This window comes from Salvelinus namaycush, chromosome 7, assembly GCF_016432855.1.
Source record: "Salvelinus namaycush isolate Seneca chromosome 7, SaNama_1.0, whole genome shotgun sequence".
NCBI classification, from domain to species: domain Eukaryota; kingdom Metazoa; phylum Chordata; class Actinopteri; order Salmoniformes; family Salmonidae; genus Salvelinus; species Salvelinus namaycush.
Window position 1 is genome coordinate 15733033 of NC_052313.1, and position 23896 is coordinate 15756928.

Genomic DNA, 23896 nt, shown 5'->3' on the forward strand with positions numbered 1-23896 from the left:
CAGCACACCTGCTTCCCGTGTCTCCTGGGAGCCTGGCCGGTCAGTAAATTGCTTTGACTCTTCTGCAAGACAAACAAATAAACACTTCATAAATACACTAACTAACTATTCACAGACCATTCAAAACGTCTAATAAACACACTGCAATAAGCTATGCTTACTGGTCAATGCAAGGTCACAGTTAACCAAGACCAGTTAACCAAGGAGAAGGCAGGGAAGGACAGAGTAAAAAACTATGTTTGGCCAATGAATAATGAAAACATACCGAATATCTCACCTTTCATGTTAATGGCATTGATTTCATCCTCTAAACAAATGTCATGCAAAACTGACTCATGTAAGTATGAATGTGCGTATGAGTTACAAACACACATTGTAATATATATATATATATATATATATATATATATATATATATATATATATATATATATATACACATACATACAGTTGAAGTCAGAAGTTTACATACACCTTAGCCAAATACATTTAAACTCTTTAAACTTTTTCACAATTCCTGACATTTAATAGTAAAAATTCCCTGTCTTAGGTCAGTTAGGATCACCACTTTATTTTAAGAATGTAGAATGTCAGAATAATAGTAGAGAGAATGGTTTCTCAGCTTTTATTTCTTTCATCACATTCCCAGTGGGTCAGAAGTTTACATACACTCAATTAGAATTTGGTAGCAGAGCTGGTGTAACTGAGTCAGGTTTGTAGGCCTCCTTGCTCGCACACACTTTTTCAGTTCTGCCTACAAATGTTCTATAGGATTGAGGTCAGGGCTTTGTGATGGCCACTCCAATACCTTGACTTTGTTGTCCTTAAGCCATTTTGCCACAACTTTGGAAGTATGCTTGGGGTCATTGTCCATAGACCCATTTGTGAAGCTTTAACTTCCTGACTGATGTCTTGAGATGTTGCTTCAATATATCCACATCATTTTCCTGCCTCATGCCGCCATCTATTTTGTGAAGTGCACCAGTCCCTCCTGCAGCAAAGCACCCCCACAACATGATGCTGCCACCCCTGTGCTTCACGGTTGGGATGGTGTTCTTCAGCTTGCAAGCCTCCCCCTTTTTCCTCCAAACATAACAATGGTCATTATGGCAAAAGAGTTTATTTTTGTTTCATCAGACCAGAGGACATTTCTCCAAAAAGTACAATCTTTGTCCCCATGTGCAGTTGCAAACCGTAGTCTGGCTTTTTATGGCCGTTTTGGAGAAGTGGCTTCTTCCTTGCTGAGCGGCCTTTCAGGTTATGTCGGGGTATGACTCGTTTTACTGTGGATATAGATACTTTTGTACCTGTTTCCTCCAGCATCTTCACAAGGTGCATTGCTGTTGTTCTGGGATTGATTTGCACTTCTCGCACCAAAGTACGTTCATCTCTAGGAGACCGAATGCATCTCCTTCCTGAGCGATATGACGGCTGCATGGTCCCATGGTGTTTATACCTGCGTACTATTGTTTGTACAGATGAACGTGGTACCTTCAGGCGTTTGGAAATTGCTCCCAAGGATGAACCAGACTTGTGGAGGGCTACAATTATTTTCTGAGGTATTGGCTTTCTTTTGATTTTCCCATGATGTCAAGCAGAGGCACTGAGTTTGAAGGTAGGCCTTGAAATACATCCACAGGTACACCTCCAATTGACTCAAATGATGTCAATTAGCCTATCAGAAGCTTCTACAGCCATGACATAATTTTCTGGAATTTTACAAGCTGTTTAAAGGCACAGTCAACTGAGTGTACAGTATGTAAACCTCTGACCCACTGGAATTGTGATACAGTGAAATAATCTGTCTGTAAACAATTGTTGGAAAAATGACTTGTGATTAGATGTCCTAACCGACTTGCCAAAACTATAGTTTGTTAACAAGAAATTTGTGGAGCGGTTGAAAAATGAGTTTTAATGACTCCAACCTAAGTGTATGTAAACTTCCGACTTCAACTGTGTATATACAGTATATACACATACACTAACCATAAGGTTGTGTTGCTTCATCTCTACTGTCATCTAAAGGAGAGATATCAAACATCATATTATTTGTTGTAGCTATCATACTAAACACACAGCAGCTAATGAGGCTACAGGTATGGTAAGTAGTTACAGTATGAGTTAGTCTATTTTGTGATTCATTATAAAATATTCTGATACACAATGTAATATCAATGGCTATGTCGTCACTTTTCATTAAGGGAAGATCCAAAACATACCTGGGACAAAATCATCTGATATCGGCGGGAGATGGACAGCAGCTGAAATGACATTGGCAGGAAGCTTGAGGAAGAGGGAATACATTCTTTAAACTGTGTTAAACCGAGTTAATTGGAATTCAAACTATGTGCCTTCTCTAGCCCCATCCCTCAGCATGTTACAAAAACCTTGGTGTTACCCTTTGTTATTATAAAACCCTTTGTTACTGAAATACAGATTGCCCCTTTAAGGTTGTCGCACGAGTTGGTGCAGTTGCCATTCAGCTTTAGAAACGCTCCTGCTGCCTTTTCGGGTGGTCCCTGCTTTTCTTTTTGACCAACCCAACCGCAATTTCTTTTTCCATGTGGTTTTCATGGCCCCCAAATCAACATCCAGGTCCTATTTAACCAACGTTTTTAATTGGAATATGAGAGGGGGCACTGGGCCAAGCAGGTTTATGCAATAGCAGCTTTTGATTGCATTCCCCTCAGGATAAGCCGTCACATGAAACTTAATGGATAATTCTGTAATGAAGCACAGCAACAGAATGGATTTTTTATGAATGGACACAGTATGCATCTCCCCTCAAACTGTTTGCCAACAGATGGGCACATTGGTGGGATAGTGCATAGCTACACATGGAGGAAATTGAACAGCAGTTGGTATGAGCCGTGGCAATATTTACCAGGTGATACTGGCACTCTTTGTAATCTTGGTGGGAGAAGGATGAACAATGTTTTCTCAAGAGGGGTACTCACTATCCTCTACCTGGACAGCAGCCTCAGCCTCAAACAATCCTGCCTCAACCGCCAGTTTCCCCTCAAAAGCTTCCTCAGTTGCATCTTCTGATTTGGCTGGAGTTCCCACTGCGTCCGGACTCTCACCTTCAGGGCCTGCTGCTCCTGTGACGGGTTCGGTGGAAGCTGCTCTTCTTCCTCAGTCCCCTCTGTTGTCTGGATGACTTCCTCCACAATGGGCTCGGCTAAAAGTTGAATTTTACAATCAAAGGATTTAGGCCAAGGACTATATCCTTATGAAGCCATGATTGTCGAAACGCATCGGTCTTAAGGGGGAGTTTTACTGATCTTCAAGATACAAATCACAAGTTACTTTGCTTTTGGACTGTATGTCAGGCAGTGTAGCACAACCCCATCGTAGTTTGTCATTGTAGCTCTATGGGATTCTGCCGGCCGGAAGTCATGCATACGTTTGTCATTGAAATATGTTCCTACCGTGATGGACTCTGACCAAACACCCGCACCAGACCAGAGAATGTGTGTACAGGTTGTGGGTCATTTCATTGGTCCTAATCTAATCCGAGCGCACCTATTCTACCCTTGGTGGCGTTTTAAGATGTTTTTATGATCAACTGAGAATATGTGGTCAATGGATGGTTAGCTGTAGGACAGGACAAATGCCTTTTCTGAAAACAAATAAGCCCATATGCCAAGAGGGTGTCATTTGAGTGACCTTTACAGCCACCCTAACCCATTCTACACCCACTCTAACCGGTCTCCTAAAACCCCCCCAAAAGAAACAATACTGGTGAGGATATGTCCACAGGCATCTTTGACATCACACCCTCATTGTCGCTCACATTATGCATCTGTGTTTTTGGAGTAAGAAGAGCATGTCTGGGTATGTGCTATACGGAAGATAATACCTTGCTATATGCAATGTGAAGGGACATTTAAGTTTGTGGGATTCAGTGCAGGGACCAATCAGTCTCAATAAGGTGTGTTCTTACTTTGTTCTTCCACAGCAGATTCCTCCTTGGCTTCCTTCTGCACCAGAGAAACCGGCCTCTCCTTCACTCCTGTTCGTTTGGAAATGTTCATGTGGGCATGTGAAACATTACGTCAAAAAAATATCCCATTTCTCACCACCACACAGCTCTAGAATTTCCAATCCAAAAAATAACTGCATTTCACAAGGGTATCAATTTCAACTGTCAGGAATATGATTGATTTGAGAACATACATACGGTACATTTTACAAGAAGTGATAATGACCAAAGAGGAAAGAGAAAGGCTAAAAAAATGAAGTAAATAAATGACTGAGGAACATGAAAAGGAAATGAAAGAAGTCATATGAATACAACTGACTTGGGTTTACAGTTTGTTGTAACAGTGCCTGATCCAACAAGTATGGAAATACTTCCATGGGCCATCAGTCCCATAGCAGAATCTATGGCATCTTCAACTCCATGACATTCTGAACTATTAACGCCCCCTCATCGTGTTTGGATTATTGGATGGATATTTTAAGGGGACCCTACACAGTCCTGGCCTGCCATAAGTAATGTCAACGTTGACAGTTAATTAATCACATATCACAGCTGTTGGCAATCTGAGAGAATAGGTCACTACTACTACTCAAGTGAAGAACATATAATACATACAGTACCAGTCAAAAGTTTGGACACACTTACTCATTGTAGAATAATAGTGAAGGAATCAAAACTATGAAATAACACACATAGAATCATCTAGTAACCAAACAAAGTGTTAAGAAAAATCTAAATATATTTTATATTTGAGAATCTTCAAAGTAGCCAGTCTTTGCCTTGATGATAGCTTCGCACACTCTTGGCATTCTCTCAACCAGCTTCATGAGGTAGTCACCTGGAATGCATTTCAATTAACAGGTGTGCCTTGTTAAAAGTTAATTTGTGGAATTTCTTTCCTTCTTAATGCTTTTGAGCCAATTGGTCGTATTGTGACAAGATAGGGTGGTATACAGAAGATAGCCCTATTTGGTAAAAGACCAAGTCTATATTATGGCAAGAACAGCTCAAACAGGCAAAGAGAAACGACAGTCCATCATTATTTTAAGACATGAAGGTCAGTCAACACAGAAAATTTCAAGAACTTTGAATGTTTCTTCAAGTGCAGTCGCAAAATCCATCAAGCGCTATGAGGAAATGGGCTTTCTTGAGGACCGCCACAGGAAAGGAAGACCCAGAGTTACCTCTGCTGCAGAGGATAAATTCATTAGAGTTACCAGCCTCAGAAATTGCAGACCAAATAAAGGCTTCACAGAGTTCAAGTAACAGACACATCTCAACATCAACTGTTCAGAGGAGACTGCATGAATCAGGCCTTCGTGGTCGAATTACTGCAAAGAAACCACTACTAAAGGACAATAATAAGAAGAAGAGACTTGCTTGGGCCAAGAAACACAAACAATGGACATTAGACTGGAGGAAATCTGTCCTTTGGTCTGATGAGTCCAAATTTGAGATGATTGGTTCCGCAGAGTAGATCTACAGATGATCTCCGCATGTATGGTTCCCACCTTGAAGCTTGGAGGAGGAGGTATGATGGTGTAGCGGGTGCTTTGCTGGTGACACTGTCCGTGATTTATTTAGAATTCAAGGCACACTTAACAAGCATGGCTACCACAGCATTCTGCAGCAATACGCCATCCCATCTGGTTTGCACTTAGTGGGACTATCATTTGTATTTCAACAGGACAATGACCCAACACACCTCCAGGCTGTGTAAGGGCTATTTGACCAAGGAGAGTGATGGAGTGCTGCATCAGATGATCTGGCCTCCACAATCACCCAACCTCAACCCAATTGAGTTGGTTTGGGATGAGTTGGACCGCAGAGTGAAGGAAAAGCAGCCAACAAGTGCTCAGCATATGTGGGAACTCCTTCAAGACTGTTGGAAAAGCATTACTGTTGAAGCTGGTTGAGAGAATGCCAAGCGTCTGCAAAGCTGTCATCAAGGCAAAGACTGGCTACTTTGAAGAATCTAAGATCTAAAATATATTAACAGTTTTGTTGGTTACTACATGACTCCATATGTGTTAATTCATAGTTTTGATGTCTTCACTACTATACTACAATGTAGAAAATAGTAAAAAATAAAGAAAATCCCTTGAATCAGTAGGTGTGTCCAAACATTGACTGGTACTGTACATATGAAACACGTTGGGCTTGGGCTACAACATATTGTATGAAAGTTGCCATAGATAGTTATTACTGCTATTTAAAGAGCACACACGCCAATTTGAGGAAATCTCTTTAATAATCAAAGTGGCTTGAGGACAAAAGCTTTACTTATCTGGCATCATTGCAATGTCAGCAATGACACGATTTAACAAAATACACCAACTTCATCCATACTGCCAGTACCTAGTGAGATTTTAGTTTCACCAAAGCAAGAAAAGGCCTACATCATATTATGAAAATACACCAAGGCTGTTTCAAACAACAGACAAACATAAAAACAAAGATTTAGAAAGGTAGTATTTTTTCTGTCATGCAATTTCTAAATATTAACTTTATAGCAGTAAAAAAATACAGCAAAGGTACCATTTACAACTGGTAAATGACAAAAAGAGTACTCCAAGAAGTTGGTATGTTGTTTCAAACAGAGTTTCACACTTGCACAAAAAAGGCATCATCAAGTCTCTAAGAAAAGAAAATGTAGCTACGGCCTTGTTTCATGAGATGTTTCAAGTAATATGTAAAGAAGTGCCCAGGCCATGCTGAAGATTCTTCAGAAAGCAAAAGTAAATCTTATTGTCATCATACAAAAACACCTATCAAGTTAACACAAAACAGTATTTAACCAGCATATAACTGAAAAGCAAGTAAAGAGTAGAAAAACACTAATTTGTTTCAATTCAAAACGAATGAAAGAAAGAAAGACAGCTTATAGGACACATTTGATAGTTTTCAATTAAGCATTAAGGCCTGAGGGGGTGTGGTGTATGGCCAATATACCACGGCTAAAGGTGGATCTTAGGCACGACGCAACGCCTGGATACAGCCATTAGCCGTGGTATACTGGCCATATACCACAAACCCCCGAGGTGCATTATTGCTATTATCAACTGGTTACCAACGTAATTAAAAATAAATGTTTTGTCATACCTGTGGTATACGGTCTGATATACCATGGCTGTCAGCCAATCAGCATTCAGGGCTTGAACCACCCAGTTTATAGCACTCATTGTTTGAAAATCTGTGTGGCAATGCATATTTATGATAGCCATTTGAACTCACTGAGAAACACCTTATACCAGGGGTGTCAAACTCATTCCATGGAGGGCCTAGTGTCTGCTGGTTTTTGTTTCAGTTAAGACCTAGAAAACCAGGTGATGGGAGTTCCTTACTAATTAGTGACCTGAATTCATCAATCAAGTACAAGGGTGGAGCGAAAACCCACAGACACTCAGCCCTCCATGGAATGAGCTTGACAGCTGTGCCTTATACTAACATAAATATTCTGTTTCATTTTCTAATCTAAAAAAACAATCACTACAAGCCAATGAGCATACCTTGTCTTTAGTCTGTATATAATTCAATATCTTTTGACATTATTATGACATTAACACAGAAAGTGATAGGATGATGTTAAAATTTGTAGCAAAGTAAAAAATACAGTAAAACACACAAATGTCAAAATTGCATTTTATTGCATTGTAACTAGTTTCAAAGTAGTGTATTCAGTGACTTGCAGGTGAAGGGTACAGAACGTACACTAATGAAAGAAAGACAGAAAGAAAGACTCACACACTAATGAATGCTCCCACAATTTTAATGAATGCTTCCGCAGGTGTATCTATGGGAGCATTTATCAGTGTGCAGGTACCCATCTTTCTTTAATGATTATACAGTATGTATGCATGCATGTATGTATGTGTATATATATATCAGGGTACATGTTGGACACAAGTGGAATCTCTATAACATGTTATCCGCTGGGTTGTACTCGGTGCATATTTTTCCCAATAAATCAATCAATCATTCGTATTGTATTGTGCCATAAAAATATACCAGAAAGGGGAGGACAAGGCTCTGATTTGTAAGAACCAAAGACCAAAACCAAAGTTGATTATCACAGATCAGCCATAACATATTTAGCATTGGCATGAACGTGATTTAAATTTAGCACCATCAATTATATTGGCTCAATTGTAAATCAATTCCTAGCCCCTCCTCCTTAGACACATTTGTAGATCTGAAGGGGTTGGAAAGGTGTAGCAATATGGCAGAGAATCCATCCAGCCTATCAGAAGGAAAATGTGAAGCAAGCACTGCATTGCTTAGCTCTTTCCAATCCCTTCAGATCTACAGAAGTGCCTTTAGGGAGGAGGGGATAGTTGTCGGTTTTGTAATTGAAGGATCATCATCCTGTGAAGTTCCATTTCTTGTTCACCTTGGTGGCTTTAGGCTTCAGAAGGTCTCTTATAGCCATTATTTTTTCCTTCTTGCTTGTAGTTGTGAAGTTGTTTGCATTCTTCTCTGGCATCTCCTCTTTTGCCTGTTTGGCTCTTTTCTCTTTCACAACTCTCTCCCCATCTATCTTTTCTTTGAGTAGACGCTCTTTTTCTGCTCTCTCCTTCCCTGCCTTCGCCTTAGGTAACTGTTCTCTCTCTATCTTGGGTAATTGCTCTGTCTCAACCTTGGCCTTTGCAGTCTTTTCTTTGACTAAGTGTCCTTTTACCGCTGCTCTCTCCTTTTCTTTAGCAGCTAACTCTTTGGCTTGTTGCTCTTTCTCTGCTCTCTCCTTCTCTGCCCTCTCTTTGGCTACCCGTTCTCTCTCCTTTCCCTTCGGTACCCTTTCTCTCTCCATCCTCTCCTTTTCAGATTCCTTTGCTACCCGTTCCTTCTCTGCTCTCTCTTTGGCAACACGCTCTTTCTCCACCCTTTCGCTGTTTTCCTTTTCCTTCTTTGCGTTTTCCTTGGTTAGCCGTTCTTTCTCCAGTCTCCCCTTCTCTTTGGCTAGCTGTTCTTTCTCCAGTCTCTCATTCTCTTTGGCGGCCCGTTCCTTCTCAATCCTCTCCTTTTCTGCTTTCTCTTTGGTGGCCCGTTCCTTCTCAATCCTCTCCTTTTCTGCTTTCTCTTTGGCGGCCCGTTCTTTCTCAATCCCTTCCTTTTCTGCTTTCTCTTTGGCGGCCCGTTCCTTCTCAAGCCTCTCCTTCTCCGCTTTCTCTTTGGCGGCCCGTTCCTTCTCAATCCTCTCCTTTTCTGCTTTCTCTTTGGCGGCCCGTTCTTTCTCAATCCCTTCCTTTTCTGCTTTCTCTTTGGCGGCCCGTTCCTTCTCAAGCCTCTCCTTCTCCGCTTTCTCTTTGGCGGCCCGTTCCTTCTCAATCCTCTCCTTTTCTGCTTTCCCTTTGGCGGCCCGTTCCTTCACAATCCTCTCCTTTTCTGCTTTTTCTTTGGCGGCCCGTTCCTTCTCAAGCCTCTCCTTTTCGGCTTTCTCTTTGGCGGCCCGTTCCTTCTCAATCCTCTCCTTTTCTGCTTTTTCTTTGGCGGCCCGTTCCTTCTCAAGCCTCTCCTTTTCTGCTTTCTCTTTGGCGGCCCGTTCCTTCTCAAGCCTCTCCTTCTCCGCTTTCTCTTTGGCGGCCCGTTCCTTCTCAATCCTCTCCTTTTCTGCTTTCTCTTTGGCGGCCCGTTCTTTCTCAATCCCTTCCTTTTCTGCTTTCTCTTTGGCGGCCCGTTCCTTCTCAAGCCTCTCCTTCTCCGCTTTCTCTTTGGCGGCCCGTTCCTTCTCAATCCTCTCCTTTTCTGCTTTCCCTTTGGCGGCCCGTTCCTTCACAATCCTCTCCTTTTCTGCTTTTTCTTTGGCGGCCCGTTCCTTCTCAAGCCTCTCCTTTTCTGCTTTCTCTTTGGCGGCCCGTTCCTTCTCAAGCCTCTCCTTTTCTGCTTTCTCTTTGGCGGCCCGTTCCTTCTCAATCCTCTCCTTTTCTGCTTTCTCTTTGGCAGCCCGTTCCTTCTCAATCCTCTCCTTTTCTGCTTTTTCTTTGTCGGCCCGTTCCTTCTCAATCCTCTCCTTTTCTGCTTTCTCTTTGGTGGCCCGTTCCTTCTCAATTCTCTCCTTTTCTGCTTTCTCTTTGGCGACCCGTTCCTTCTCAAGCCTCTCCTTTTCTGCTTTCTCTTTGGCGACCCGTTCCCTCTCTAGTCTCTCCTTTTCTGCTTTCTCTTTGGCGACCCGTTCCCTCTCTAGTCTCTCCTTTTCTGCTTTCTCTTTGGAAAAGGATTGAGCAGCCAGTCTCTCTTTTTCCATCCTTTCCAGCTCTGTCTTCTTTTCTATCCTCTCTTTCTCTAGCTTTTCCTTCTCCAATCGCTCTTTTTCTGCCTTCTCCTCAGCTTCCCTCTGTTTCTCCAGCCTCTCTTTCTCTTCTCTCTCCAACTGCTCCAGTTGCTCTTTCTCCAGCCTCTCTTTCCCTGCTTGCTCATGTGCTCTTCTCTCAGCCTCTCTTTTCTCTTCTTGTTCTCTTTCCTCTCGAAGTTGAGCCTCTAACATTTCCTGGGCTTTTTGGGCCACCTCTTGCCTCTTGAGTTCCAGAGCATTGACCAATTGTCTCTCTTCCTCCTCTTTGGCCAGTATACTCCTCACTTCAGCCAAAGCCATTTCGGCAATTTTTTGGGCTTCAATCTTCTCATGGATCATTCTCAACTGTTCCTTTAATGCTGACTTTAATTTCCTCCCAAGTTCTCTTGTTGGGTGCTCTGGGGGTTTGAAACTTGTTTTAAAGGGCAGTATGTCAACACTCCTATTTCCCACTGCCAGTGGCACATGCCAGGAGGTTTGTTATTATTGTTATGTATGTGCCCCAGTATCTGTGTCTTCGCGATGTCCCTAACGCCTAGGAAGCTCCAATTCAAACTCCCATTAGACAGCTCCGCAATAATTGTTATGTCAAAATATGTTTGTTACTCACAAAATATGGATTTTTGCTGAGCAACTATCTTAATTTACTCCCGTTACGGCCGGTATGCACTTCCAATAAAAAATTTTTTTTTTTTTTTTAAATGTACAAGCAACCGAATAATTGCCTCTTCGGCACTTCCAATGTATTGAGTTGTTGTAGACTTCGACCTGTGCTTGGGGGTAACGAATAGGCTTCTTTTTCTTTTTGGTTTCTTGTACATTTTTATTTAGAACTTTTAGGAAGTACATTAACAGCTGTAATGGGAGTAAATGAAGACTGTTGCTCAGCAAAAATCCACACTGTGACTAAGAAACGCATTTTGACATAACGCTTGCAGAGTTGTCTAATGGAAGTTTGTAACGGCGCTTCCTGGACATTAGAGGAGAGCCGTCATAATCAACGTTGACATCTAACGCACAGATACTGGAGCCTGTTCTATGGTAACTCAAGTCTTATTTGAATTAGTCGCTACCTTTGAGACTCTTCACAATTGTCACACAAATTATTTGAAAATACAACATTTCCCGCCATGTTCATTTTGAAAACATCCAAAATTTGTTGGAGCAGAAAAAACTTTCTGAATTAAATCGGGTTAGGTGTAAGGTTAGCAGTATAGTTAGGTTAGTTTTAAAATCCGATTTCTTGGGGAAATTATAGAAGTTTCAGCTATTCAAATTCAAAGACATCACTCTTGATGCAAGGATTATGGTGTTGAATCAGGTATCCAAATCATGCTGTAATTGGGTATTGTGGTTCTGCCATGACTCTTTCGCGTGCATGCACTTTACCAATCGGCTATCTGATCATTTGAAAACATCTAACCTGCATGAGAAAAGCCATTGATCACTAAAGTGTGTTTACAACATTGCTAATGAAATTTAAGAAAAACTCCAATATGCAGGCTATAGTTCGGTGATGCTTTATTGTAACAACCAAACCAGTGTAGGAAATGTATAGTCTACAGTTATTCAGCCTCTTTTTCTTCTCCCTCCTTGAACTACTTCAAAACGCTCTCTTCTCTAGCCTTTCTTTCTCGGCTTACTCCTGCGCTCTCCTCTCAGCCTCTCCCGAGTTAAGCCTCTAGCATTTCCTGGACTTTTGGGACACCTCTTGCCTCTTGAGCTCCAGCATTCTGGCCAATTGTCTCTCCTCCTCCTCTTTAGCAAGAATATTCTCAGCCTGTCTTTTGTCTTCACGTTCAATTTCCTCCCCCACTTTCTCCTCATTGAGTTCAGCATGTAACATTTCCTCCCCCACTTTCTCCTCATTGAGTTCAGCATGTAACATTTCCTCCCCCACTTTCTCCTCATTGAGTTCAGCATGTAACATTTCCTCCCCCACTTTCTCCTCATTGAGTTCAGCATGTAACATTTCCTCCCCCACTTTCTCCTCATTGAGTTCAGCATGTAACATTTCCTCCCCCACTTTCTCCTCATTGAGTTCAGCATGTAACATTTCCTCCCCCACTTTCTCCTCATTGAGTTCAGCATGTAACATTTCCTCCCCCACTTTCTCCTCATTGAGTTCAGCATGTAACATTTCCTTCCCCACTTTCTCCTCATTGAGTTCAGCATGTAACATTTCCTCCCCCACTTTCTCCTCATTGAGTTCAGCATGTAACATTTCCTCCCCCACTTTCTCCTCATTGAGTTCAGCATGTAACATTCATTGGGTTCAACATGTAAAAGCCGCCCAGAAAGCATGAGGCGGCTTTCTGGGCCGCCTCATGCTTCGAGCTGCAGAGCATTGACCACCTGTCTCTCCTCAGAGGCTCTGGTCGGGCCGGGCTTAAAATGTTCACGCTCGACTAAAACTCTAATTTCCCTGCTATCTTTATTTTCTCCTGATTGAGTATTAATTTCTCAATTTCCAGCTGCAGTCTCTTCTTCTGGAGTTTGAGGACTTCCCTCTGCAGCTTTGCTACTTCTGCATCCAGACTGGATGGCTTGCTTGTCCTGCTATTACAATACATATGACATATTATAGTTGATCAAATAGCCTTAGGACAATAGGCTAAAACAAGGCTGAGATTGAACATCTACAGTTTTCACCTTGTTGCTGCTGGTACTACGTTAGCACATTCCGGGTTCTTTTCTTATTACATGACATCCATGGTAATAAGTGTTAAGAAAACACACCGACCGGACTAGAGTTCAACATGTGAATCAACATGCTGCACATCTTATGGCGGATGATTCCACAACTCTTCATGGAGTTGATTCATCCTAACAACTCACTCCAGTCATTTCAACACCACTAAATCAAACGAATCAAATCACATCAGAAAAACAAGGTTATTCAGATTATGGCACACATTAGTATTAGGATTAGAGGTCGACCAATTATGATTTTCCAACACCGATACCCATTATTGGAGGACCAAAAAAAAAGCAGATACCGATTAAATTGGCCGATTTTTATATATATATATTTGTAATAATGACAATTACAACAATACTGAATGAACACTTTTATTTTAACTTAATATAATACATAAATAAAATCAATTTAGCCTCAAATAAATAATGAAACATGTTCAATTTGGTTTAAATAATGCAAAAACAGTGTTGGAGAAGAAAGTAAAAGTGCAATATGTGCCATGTAAAAAAGTTTAAGTTCCTTGCTCAGAACATGACAACATGTGAAAGCTGGTGGTCTTCAATATTTCCAGTTAAGAAGTTTTAGATTGTAGTTATTTTAGGAATTATAGTACTATTTCTCTCTATACCATTTGTATTTCATATACCTTTGACTATTGAATGTTCTTATAGGCACTTTAGTATTACCAGCCTAATCTCGGGAGTTGATAGGCTTGAAGTCATAAACAGGGCAATGCTTGAAGCACAGCGAAGAGCTGCTGGCAAACGCAGGAAAGTGCTGTTTGAATGAATGCTTACGAGCCTGCTGCTGCCTACCACTGCTCAGTCAGACTGCTCAATCAAATATCAAATCATAGACTTAATTATAATATAATAAACACACAGAAATACGAGCCTACGGTCATTATTAATATGGTCAAATCTGGAAACTATAATTTCGAAAACAAAACGTTTATTCTTTCAGTGAAATACGGAGCCGTTCCATATTTTATCTAGGGTGGCATCCCTAAGTCTAAATATTGGTGCAACGACAGTGCTTATTTCACGAATGCGCTTGTTAAATCATCACCCGTCTGGCGAAATAGGCTGTGATTCGATGATAAATTAACAGGCACTGTCACGCCCTGACCTTAGATATCTCTGTTTTTCTATATATTTTGGTTAGGTCAGGGTGTGACTAGGGTGGGTACGCTAGTTTTTGTATGTCTAGGGTTTTTGTATGTCTATGTTGGCCTGATATGGTTCCCAATCAGAGACAGCTGTTTATCGTTGTCTCTGATTGGGGATCATATTTAGGTAGCCATTTTCCTCGTTTGTGTTGTGGGATCTTGTTCTATGTTTAGTTGCCTGTCTGCACTATTCGTAGCTTCACGTTTCGTTCGGTTGTTTGTGGTTTTGTTAGGTGAGTTTCAGTTGATTAAAATTATGTGGAACTCTACTCACGCTGCGCCTTGGTCTCATCTTTACAACGATCGTGACAGGCACTGCATTGATTATAGGCAACGCAGGACAAGCTAGATAAACTAGTAATATCATCAACCATGTGTAGTTAACTAGTGATTATGTTGGAGATTGATGGTTTTTTATAAGATAAGTTTAATGCTAGCTAGCAACTTAACTTGGCTCATTGCTGCACTCACGTAACAAGTAGTCAGCCTGCCACGCAGTCTCCTCGTGGAGTGCAATGTAATCGCCCATAATCAGCGTCCAAAAATACCGATTGTTATGAAAACGTGAAAATCGGCCCTGATTAAATCGGCTATGCCGATTAATCGGTCGACTAATTTGGGTAATCAATCAATCTTAAATTTCATTATCAATACAGCGTTTTGTCAAGTTTAATAACCAAGAGGGATGCAAGTCAGGCAAAACAATCACACACCAACGAAGTTCACTTTCGTCTAACAACCAAATGCAACATGCTGATACCTTTTGTTCTGTTCTTTTTAGAAGCCACCTCTCCAGGACTCTCATCTGATTTGGGAGAGGAAGAACAGTAATAAAACACCAAGGACATTAGAGCTACTTCACAATAAAATTACAGCCATGGTTGATAGAATTCAGGCACCTTTAAAGCTACAATATGTACCTTTTCGGGCGACCCCATTAAATGCACATAGAAATGTGAGTTATAGATCTGACACTTTGCTCTGACACTCATTTAAAGCAAGTCTAAGAAGCGGTAGATCTGTTCTATGTTCTATGCTTCCCATGCTTAAGTTTTGTTTTTGCATCTTTTACTTTCGGATTTGTACACCTGCTTCGAACAGCTGAAAATACAATATTTTTGCTTTTGTAAAAATCATTGATACACTTGCTTGTTTTGTCACAAACTGAAATTAGGCTAACTATTAGAAGGGCTTCCGAGTGGCACAGCGGTCTAAGGCACTGCATCTCAGTGCAGGAGGCGTCACAATAGTACCTGGTTCGAATCCAGACTGTATTACATCCGGCTGTGATTCGGAGTCCCATAGGGTGGCACACAATTGGCATTTAGGAATGGATTAAAGATGTAATGCGAGTGAGTGAGTAATGAAATGGTTGCATATCCCAGAACCAATGTATTGCTGTGAGGGCTTTCAATGTTGTTCAGATGATGGATATACTTTTATAATGAATTATATGTCTTATTTATTGTCCTATTATGGTGGAACAGTTTTAAAATAAATTATACATTTAATTATTGTTCTATCATGGGGAACTACAATTTTTAAATAAATATATCTAATTATTTATTTATGATCCTATTTTAATGGTACGGTCCATGACCCTATACACCCACCTGAATGACCCAGATACTAAGCAGAAGTCCCTAACTGTTTTATGTGCCTGCTGTAAGCGGTCTGTATGCAGCCAAAATGAGGTCAGAGACCAAGAGCAGCACTGCCCCCTCAATATTCTGAGTCTGCTTGGCAGGGTTGGTCCTGCAAAGCCAAAGCCCCCTAAAGGGAGAGCATACTACACAAGGAAATTCTCAAAGCTGCTAATGAGAACCTTGAAGACCTTGTACCTAGCCGGTGGGGATTCCGGTGGGGTGCCCCCACCCAGGCAGTGGCAGTGCTGGCAACACTAGCTGCAGTAACCCATGGGGAGGGGGTCACACTCGGACATTCAGAGAGGGGGTACATTATTGTGGTGGCACAAAATCAAAGTCTGACTGCATGGAGATGCTTGGGAATATGGTCAATATGGGTGACCGTATTGTGGGTGTTTCAATGAAAAGGTGTACATTTGACCTCCATCATCTAGGATGTGACAATGGTTAATAAAATCTCTCAATTTCTGCCCATTTTTTGCATGGTCTTGCAGGCCTTCTCATGCAGCTGCAACTGTAAGTGCATTTGTAAATCAAGACCTATCTTGAGTTGGGCTCTGGGATGGTGCAATTGTTGAGAATGTGAACTTATGGTTGTGTGGGGGGTATGGGTTGAGTGTGTGTGGGTGTATGTGTGTATCCCACAACTGTTGCGAAGGAGTAAAAGATGTTAGGGACAATAGAGGATGATCCACAGCTATATATAATACAAATCGAGGTGAGGGCGATGGAAATGCATTTGGCAGTTGATCTACTTCAATTCGGTAAATGGCACTGTGTGCTCTTTTCAAAGGATAGATCCCAGTCGGTTCAGGGCTATGGGATACAGGGGGTCGAGGGTGGTCTGCCGGGCATTGGGATGACAACCCAACTCGGGATGAGGAGGGCTTTTAGCAGATGGAATAGTAGGGACCAATTGGAGGTTTACTTAGTAGCAATGCAAATATCATGGTACAGCTATATTGTCACGTTCCTGACCTGTTTTCTCTTGTTTTGTATGTGTTTAGTTGGTCAGGGCGTGAGTTGGGATGGGCAGTCTGTGTTGTTTGTTCTATGTGGGAGTGTGTTGGTTAATTAGCCTTATATGGTTCTCAATCAGGGACAGGTGTTATTCATTTCCTCTGATTGAGAATCATATATAGGTAGGCTGTTTTACACTGTTAGTTTGTGGGTGATTGTCTTCCGTGTCTGTGTATGTTGCGCCACACGGGACTGTTTTCGGTATGTTTGTTCGTATGGTTTTTGTGTAGTCTGTTTTCCCGGTTCGTGCGTTCTTCGTGTTACATGTAAGTTCTTACGTTCAGGTCAGTCTACATCGTTTATTGTTTTGTTAGTTAGTCAAGTATAGTTTGTTTTCGTCTTGTTTAAATAAATATCATGTCATATCACAACGCTGCGCCTTGGTCGAATCACTACTCCTCCTCTTCGTATGAAGAGGAGGAGGAACACCGTTACAGAATCACCCACCAACAAAAGATCAAGCAGCGGTGTAACGGGAGTAAGGGACAGCGCAAGAAGGAGGAATGGACATGGGAGGATATTTTGGACGGAAAGGGTTGCTACACATGGGAGGAGATTCTGGCTGGTAAGGATCGCCTCCCATGGGAACAGCTGGAGGCAGCTCGGAGAGCGGAGGAAACCGGAGAGAGGAACCGGCGTTATGAGGGGACGCGTCTAGCACGGAAGCCCGAAAAGCCCGTGAGTACTACCCAAAAATTTCTTGGGGGGGGGGCTAAGAGGTAGTGGGCCGAGGGCAGGTAGGAGACCTGCGCCCACTTCCCAGGCTAACCGTGGAGAGCGGGAGTACGGGCGGACACCGTGTTACGCAGTAGAGCGCACGGTGTCTCCTGTACGTGTGCATAGCCCGGTGCGGGTTATTCCACCTCCCCGCACTGGTAGGGCTAGATTGAGCGTTGAGCCGGATGTCATGAAGCCGGCCCTACATATCTGGCCACCAGTACGTCTCCTCGGGCCGGCTTACATGGCACCAGCCTTACGCATGGTGTCCCCGGTTCGCCTATATAGCCCGGTGCGGGTTATTCCACCTCCCCGCACTGGTCGGGCGACGGGGAGCATTCAACCAGGTAAGGTTGGGCAGGCTCAATGCTCAAGGGAGCCAGTACGCTTGCACGGTCCGGTATTTCCGGCGCTACCTCCCCGCCCCAGCCCAGTACCACCAGTGCCTACACCACGCACCAGGCTTCCAGTGCGTTTTCAGAGCCCTGTTCCTCCTCCACGCACTTTTCCTATGGTGCGTGTCTCCAGCCCAGTGCCTCCAGTTCCGGCACCACGCACTAAGCCACCTGTGCGTCTCCAGAGCCCTGTACACACTGTTCCTTCTCCCCGTACTCGTCCTGATGTGCGTGCCCTCAGCCCGGTGCCACCAGTGCCGGTACCACGCACCAGGCAAATAGTACGCTTTGAGAGTCCAGTGTGCCCTGTCCCTGCTCCCCGCACTAGCCTGAAGGTGCGTGTCCTTAGTCCGGTGCCTCCAGTTCCGGCACCACGTACCAGGCCTACAGTGCGTCTCAGCCGGCCAGAGTCTGCCGTCTGCCCAACGGCGCCTGAACTGTCCGTCTGCCAAGCGCCGCATGAACTGCCCGTCTGTATTGAGCCTTCAAAGCCGCCCGTCTGCCATGAGCCTGCAAAGCCGCCCGTCTGCCATGAGCCTACAGAGCCTTCCGCCAGACAGGAGCCGCTAGAGCCTTCCGCCAGACAGGAGCCGCTAGAGCCTTCCGCCAGACAGGAGCAGCCAAAGCCTTCCGCCAGACAGGATCAGCCAGAGCCATCCGTCTCCGCAGCGCCATCTGAGCCATCCGTCTCCGCAGCGCCATCTGAGCCATCCGTCTCCTCAGCGCCATCTGAGCCATCCGTCTCCCCAGCGCCGTCTGAGCCATCCGTCTGTCCCGAGCCATTAGAGCCGCCCGTCTGTCCCGAGCCGTCAGAGCCGTTAGTCAGTCAGGAGCCGCTAGAGCCATTCGTCAGTCAGGATCTGCCAGAGCCGCCAACCAGACAGGATCTGCCAGAGCCGCCAACCAGACAGGATCTGCCAGAGCCGCCAACCAGACAGGATCTGCCAGAGCCGCCAACCAGACAGGATCTGCCAGAGCCGCCAACCAGACAGGATCTGCCAGAGCCGTCAGCCAGACAGGATCTGCCAGAGCCGTCAGCCAGCCATGAGCGTCCAGAACCGTCAGCCAGCCATGAGCGTCCAGAGCCGTCAGCCAGCCATGAGCGTCCAGAGCCGTCAGCCAGCCATGAGCGTCCAGAGCCGTCAGCCAGCCATGAGCGTCCAGAGCCGTCAGCCAGCCATGAGCGTCCAGAGCCGTCAGCCAGCCATGAGCGTCCAGAGCCGTCAGCCAGCCATGAGCTACCCCTCAGCCCAGAGCTGCCATTAATCCTGAACTGCCCCTCAGTCCAGAGCTGTCTCTCTGTCCGGAGCTGCCCTTCAGTCCGGAGTTGCCCCTCTATCCTGAGCTATCTCTCTATCCTGACCTACCTCTCTGTCCTGAGCTATCTCTCTGTCCTGAGCTACCTTATCCCGGTGCTGCCCCTTATCTCAACGGTACCCTTTAAATTAAGTGGGTGGAATAGGAGGGTTGTCATTCAGAGGGGAATACGGAAGCTGGGATTGACTATGGTGGGGTGGGGACCTCGCCCAGAGCCTGAGCCACCACCGTGGTCAGATGCCCACCCAGACCCTCCCCTAGACTTTGTGCTGGTGCGCCCGGAGTTCGCACCTTAAGGGGGGGGTTATGTCACGTTCCTGACCTGTTTTCTCTTGTTTTGTATGTGTTTAGTTGGTCAGGGCGTGAGTTGGGATGGGCAGTCTGTGTTGTTTGTTCTATGTGGGAGTGTGTTGGTTAATTAGCCTTATATGGTTCTCAATCAGGGACAGGTGTTATTCATTTCCTCTGATTGAGAATCATATATAGGTAGGCTGTTTTACACTGTTAGTTTGTGGGTGATTGTCTTCCGTGTCTGTGTATGTTGCGCCACACGGGACTGTTTTCGGTATGTTTGTTCGTATGGTTTTTGTGTAGTCTGTTTTCCCGGTTCGTGCGTTCTTCGTGTTACATGTAAGTTCTTACGTTCAGGTCAGTCTACATCGTTTATTGTTTTGTTAGTTAGTCAAGTATAGTTTGTTTTCGTCTTGTTTAAATAAATATCATGTCATATCACAACGCTGCGCCTTGGTCGAATCACTACTCCTCCTCGTCGTATGAAGAGGAGGAGGAACACCGTTACATATATAGACACTCAATCATCATGTTACTTTTTAAATGGTACGTTTACAAACATATATTTTGATAAAAATAATTGAAAGTTGTGTCTCATTATGGTAAGTGGTGAAATAAGTATAGCCAGTTACAATTGTAATGGCTTAGCAGATAAGAAAAGACGATCAGTATTTACCTGGCTAAAAGAGAAGGAATATAATATCTATTGTTTACAGGAAACCCATTCAACAGTTTTAGAAGTGTTTTGGAAAAAGAACTGGGGGGGAGAAATATATTTCTCCCATGGGCAAAGAAATTCAAAAGGGGTGATGGTTTTAATTAACAATAATTTTGATCCAAATGTGCAAATTGTCCAAACAGATCCTCAAGGTATATGGATTATTTTAAATATGTTATTGGACAATAAACAGATATGGCTTATTAACATATACGGTCCGAATAATGATGATCCAAGCTTCTTTGAAAATATATATAAGAATTTATCAACATTACAAGCAACACTAGACTCTATTATTATGGTTGGAGATTTTAACACAGTCTTAAATACCTCTATGGACCGGAAAGGAAATCACACTACAAACTATCACCCTCAGGCACTTAAGGAAATCATGAATGTCATGGATATATTGGAATTAGTGGATATGGAAACTTAAATACCCTGACCTAGTGAGATATACATGGCGGAGGCTTAATCAAGCTAGTCGTCTTGACTACTTTCTTATGCCATTCTCTCTGGCACCAAAAGTTTAAAAAGTGTTGATGAGGGACAGAATGCAGTCGGATCATCACATAATTGGCATATATATTACTCTTACAGAATTTCCACGTGGGCGAGGATATTGGAAATTTAATCAAAGCCTACTAGATGATAGTGTTTAGAACTAGGACAGAAGAATTTATAACTGACTTTTTCAGACATAACATAGGTACAGCAGATCCCCGTATAGTATGGGACACTTTTAAGTGTGCCTTTAGAGGCCATGCAATTCAGTACTCATCTATAAAACAAAAGCAATTTAGATCAAAAGAGTCCATATTAACAAAGGAAATTGAAGGACTAACAGTACAGTTAGATAGCAATAAAAACGGTACCATAGAGGCACAGAATAAGTTAGAGGAAAAACAAAAAGAAATGGAGGAACTTATTCAAGAAAGATCCAGTGTAATATATTATAAAAATAAAGCGAACTGGATGGAATATGGGGAAAAATGCACCAAATTCTTTTTCAATCTTCAATATAGAAATGCTACCAAAAAAAAAGTATTAAAACTTGTTACAAATGATGAAGTCACTCATGAATCACCAAATTATATTTTCAAAGAGGAAGTAAAGTACTTTAAGAATATGTTTTCGTTTCAGGCTCCTCCATCTCCACTAACTGAAACTAATTGTATGGATTTTTTTCCTAATAATAATGTAAAATTAACATCTGTACAAAAAGACTCATGTGAAGGCCAAATTACAGAGAAGGAACTGCTTGATGCAATTGGGACCTTCAAGGATGGGAAAACTCCAGGGCTGGATGGTATACTAGTGGAAGTATACAAAACTTTTTTTTATATACTCAAAGGACCATTATTAACATGTTTTAACCACTCCTATATAAATGGTAGATTATCAGACACGCAACAAGAAGGTCTGATATCATTATTACTGAAACAGGACCCAAGTGGTATATATAAAGATCCAGTCCATTTAAAAAATTGGAGACCTCTTACACTTCAGTGTTGTGATGCAAAAATCCTAGCAAAATGCTTGGCGCATAGAATTAAAAAAGTAATGTCAGATATTATTCATCCTAATCAGACAGTACTGGAAACAATAGAATACTATGAAATATCGGGGACACCAGGCCTGGTTTTCATAGCTGATTTTGAAAAGGCCTTTGATCAAGTACGACTGGAGTTTATATATAAATGCCTAGAATAATTCAATTTTGGGGAATCTCTTATAAAATGGGTTAAAGTTATGTATAGTAACCCTAGGTGTAAAATAGTAAATAATGGCTACATCTCAGAAAGTTTTAAACTATCTAGAGGAGTAAAACAAGGTTGTCCACTATCAGCATATCTATTTATTATTGCCATCGAAATGTTAGCTGTTAAGATTAGATCAAACAATAATATTAAGGGATTAGAAATCCGTGGCTTAAAAACTAAGGTGTCATTGTACGCTGATGATTCATGTTCTTTTAAAACCACAATTAGAGTCTCTCCACAGCCTCAGGGGATCTAGATACTTTTGCTATCCTCTCTGGATTAAAACCAAATTATGATAATATTACGTATTGGATCACTAAAAAATGCTAATTTAACATTACCATGTAGTTTACCAATTAAATGGTCTGACGGAGATGTGGACATACTCGGTATACAAATCCCAAAAGAAAGAAATTCTCACTCCAATACATTTTTATATTAAGTTAGCAAAAATAGATAAGATCTTGCTACCATGGAAAGGAAAATACCTGTCTATCTGTGGAAAAATCACCCTGATTAACTCTTTAGTCATATCACAGTTTACCTATTTGCTTATGGTTTTGCCTACACCCAGTGACCTGCTTTTTAAATTATATGAACAAAAAATATTCAATTTTATTTGGAACGGCAAGCCAGATAAAATTAAAAGGGCCTATTTATATAACGAATATGAATTCGGAGGGCAGAAATTATTAAATATTAAAGCATTAGACCTCTCACTAAAGGCATCAGTCATACAAAAGTTATACTTAAATCCAAACTGATTCTCTAGTAAATTTGTACGAATGTCTCATCCTATGTTCAAGAAGGGTCTTTTCCCTTTATTCAGATTACACCTGCTCACTTTCGGTTGTTTGAAAAGGAAATCATGTCCAAAATATCTTTATTTTTTAAGTCATTAGATCATTTATTTTGGTATTGTCCATATGTAGCTTGTTTTTGGTCACAGGTCCAGGAATGGCTGAAGAATTGCAACATTTGCCTAGAACTAACGCTACAGATAGCAATACTGGGTGATTTGAAAAGCCATAGTCAATCAATCAATAATATAATAATTATTTTAGCAAAAATGTTTATTTTTAATTTACAATCTGTAGAAGCTATGAGAATAGAAAGGTTCAATTATTTTGTGAAGCATCACAGCACAGTTGAAAAATATATGGCAAATAGAAATCCGAAATGGATGATGTTGAGAGATAGATGGGAGGGGTTGGGAGCTGAAGGGTGGGACTAATAAGATAAACAATGTAAAACATACGGGATCTGTAAAATGTATATAGGTTCGGAACTTTTGTGAAATAGCACAGTTACAAATAGAAATCAAACTGGATGGACATCAGAAAGAGAGGAAGGACTAAGAACAAACAAGAGAGAACTATTGTAAAGTAGACTGTGTCTGTAAAATGTGTATAAGATGTATAAATTGAAGGTAAAAGCCGAAGTGTTTATTAGTTTACTCCAATTGGGGGATCGGTGGTAGGGTTTGCGGGGAATAATAATAAAGGTATATTCTTTTAAAAAGTATGTATGTCTATATAGGTATGTGTATGTATATATGTGTATATGTATGCATGCGTGTATGGATATATATATTTACCCCAAAAATATATGGGGGACAGGAAATTATGCAGACAATTACATTGATGGAAGCAACATTCTTTCCACAATATTAAGCTGATCCACCCCTTAGAAGAAGAAAAAAAAAAAAAAAAAAAAGATGTAACGCAGTAATTAGCAAGAAAATGTGTGTGAAAATGGTGGAACACATCTACGCAGTTAGGCATATGTGAATTATGTCAGGTATGTGAACGAATGTTATCATAATATGCCATTTAGCAGACGCTTTTATGCGTGCATGCGTTTTGCGTATGGGTGATCCTGAGAAT

General features: G+C 42.0%; 2 protein-coding genes across 7 annotated transcripts in view; both read right to left on the reverse strand.

Annotated features, from left to right (window-relative positions):
* LOC120051019 (aspartyl/asparaginyl beta-hydroxylase-like) overlaps window positions 1-23896 on the reverse strand; it is a 53479-nt gene that overhangs the window by 12924 nt on the left and 16659 nt on the right. For 2 of the 5 annotated variants that reach the window (XM_038997599.1, XM_038997598.1), the window contains exons 4-8: window positions 3947-4015; window positions 3084-3181; window positions 2220-2283; window positions 1987-2019; window positions 9-62 (exon numbers count right to left, since the gene is read on the reverse strand). In XM_038997599.1, the coding sequence (XP_038853527.1) occupies window positions 9-62; window positions 1987-2019; window positions 2220-2283; window positions 3084-3181; window positions 3947-4015 (318 nt within the window). The remainder of the gene's footprint in view (window positions 1-8; window positions 63-1986; window positions 2020-2219; window positions 2284-3083; window positions 3182-3946; window positions 4016-23896) is intronic. The other 3 variants (XM_038997601.1, XM_038997600.1, XM_038997602.1) reach the window with 3 other exon arrangements.
* Window positions 7087-15361, reverse strand: LOC120051018 (uncharacterized abhydrolase domain-containing protein DDB_G0269086-like). 2 transcript variants are annotated; one of them, XM_038997596.1, is made up of 3 exons: window positions 14904-15361; window positions 10152-10672; window positions 7087-10106 (listed from the first exon to the last, which is right to left on the reverse strand). In XM_038997596.1, the coding sequence occupies exons 1-3, from the start codon at window positions 14989-14991 to the stop codon at window positions 8346-8348; spliced, it is 2370 nt and encodes a 789-aa protein (XP_038853524.1). In that variant the 5' UTR covers window positions 14992-15361; the 3' UTR covers window positions 7087-8345. The 2 variants fall into 2 exon arrangements, with proteins under 2 accessions (XP_038853524.1, XP_038853525.1); XM_038997597.1 differs by lacking the exon at window positions 14904-15361 and having other exon boundaries at window positions 7087-11198.

What these genes read in the sequence shown, in the direction of transcription:
- LOC120051018 (XM_038997596.1), bottom strand. Translation starts at nt 14,991, where the DNA reads ATGTCCTTGGTGTTTTATTACTGTTCTTCCTCTCCCAAATCAGATGAG. An exon ending in TAAAAAGAACAGAACAAAAG is followed by an intron (nt 10,673 to 14,903) that starts GTATCAGCATGT and finishes TCAAACCCCCAG; the next exon opens with AGCACCCAACAAGAGAACTT. An exon ending in AGAGACTAGAGAGGGAACGG is followed by an intron (nt 10,107 to 10,151) that starts GTCGCCAAAGAG and finishes GAGAGGGAACGG; the next exon opens with GTCGCCAAAGAGAAAGCAGA.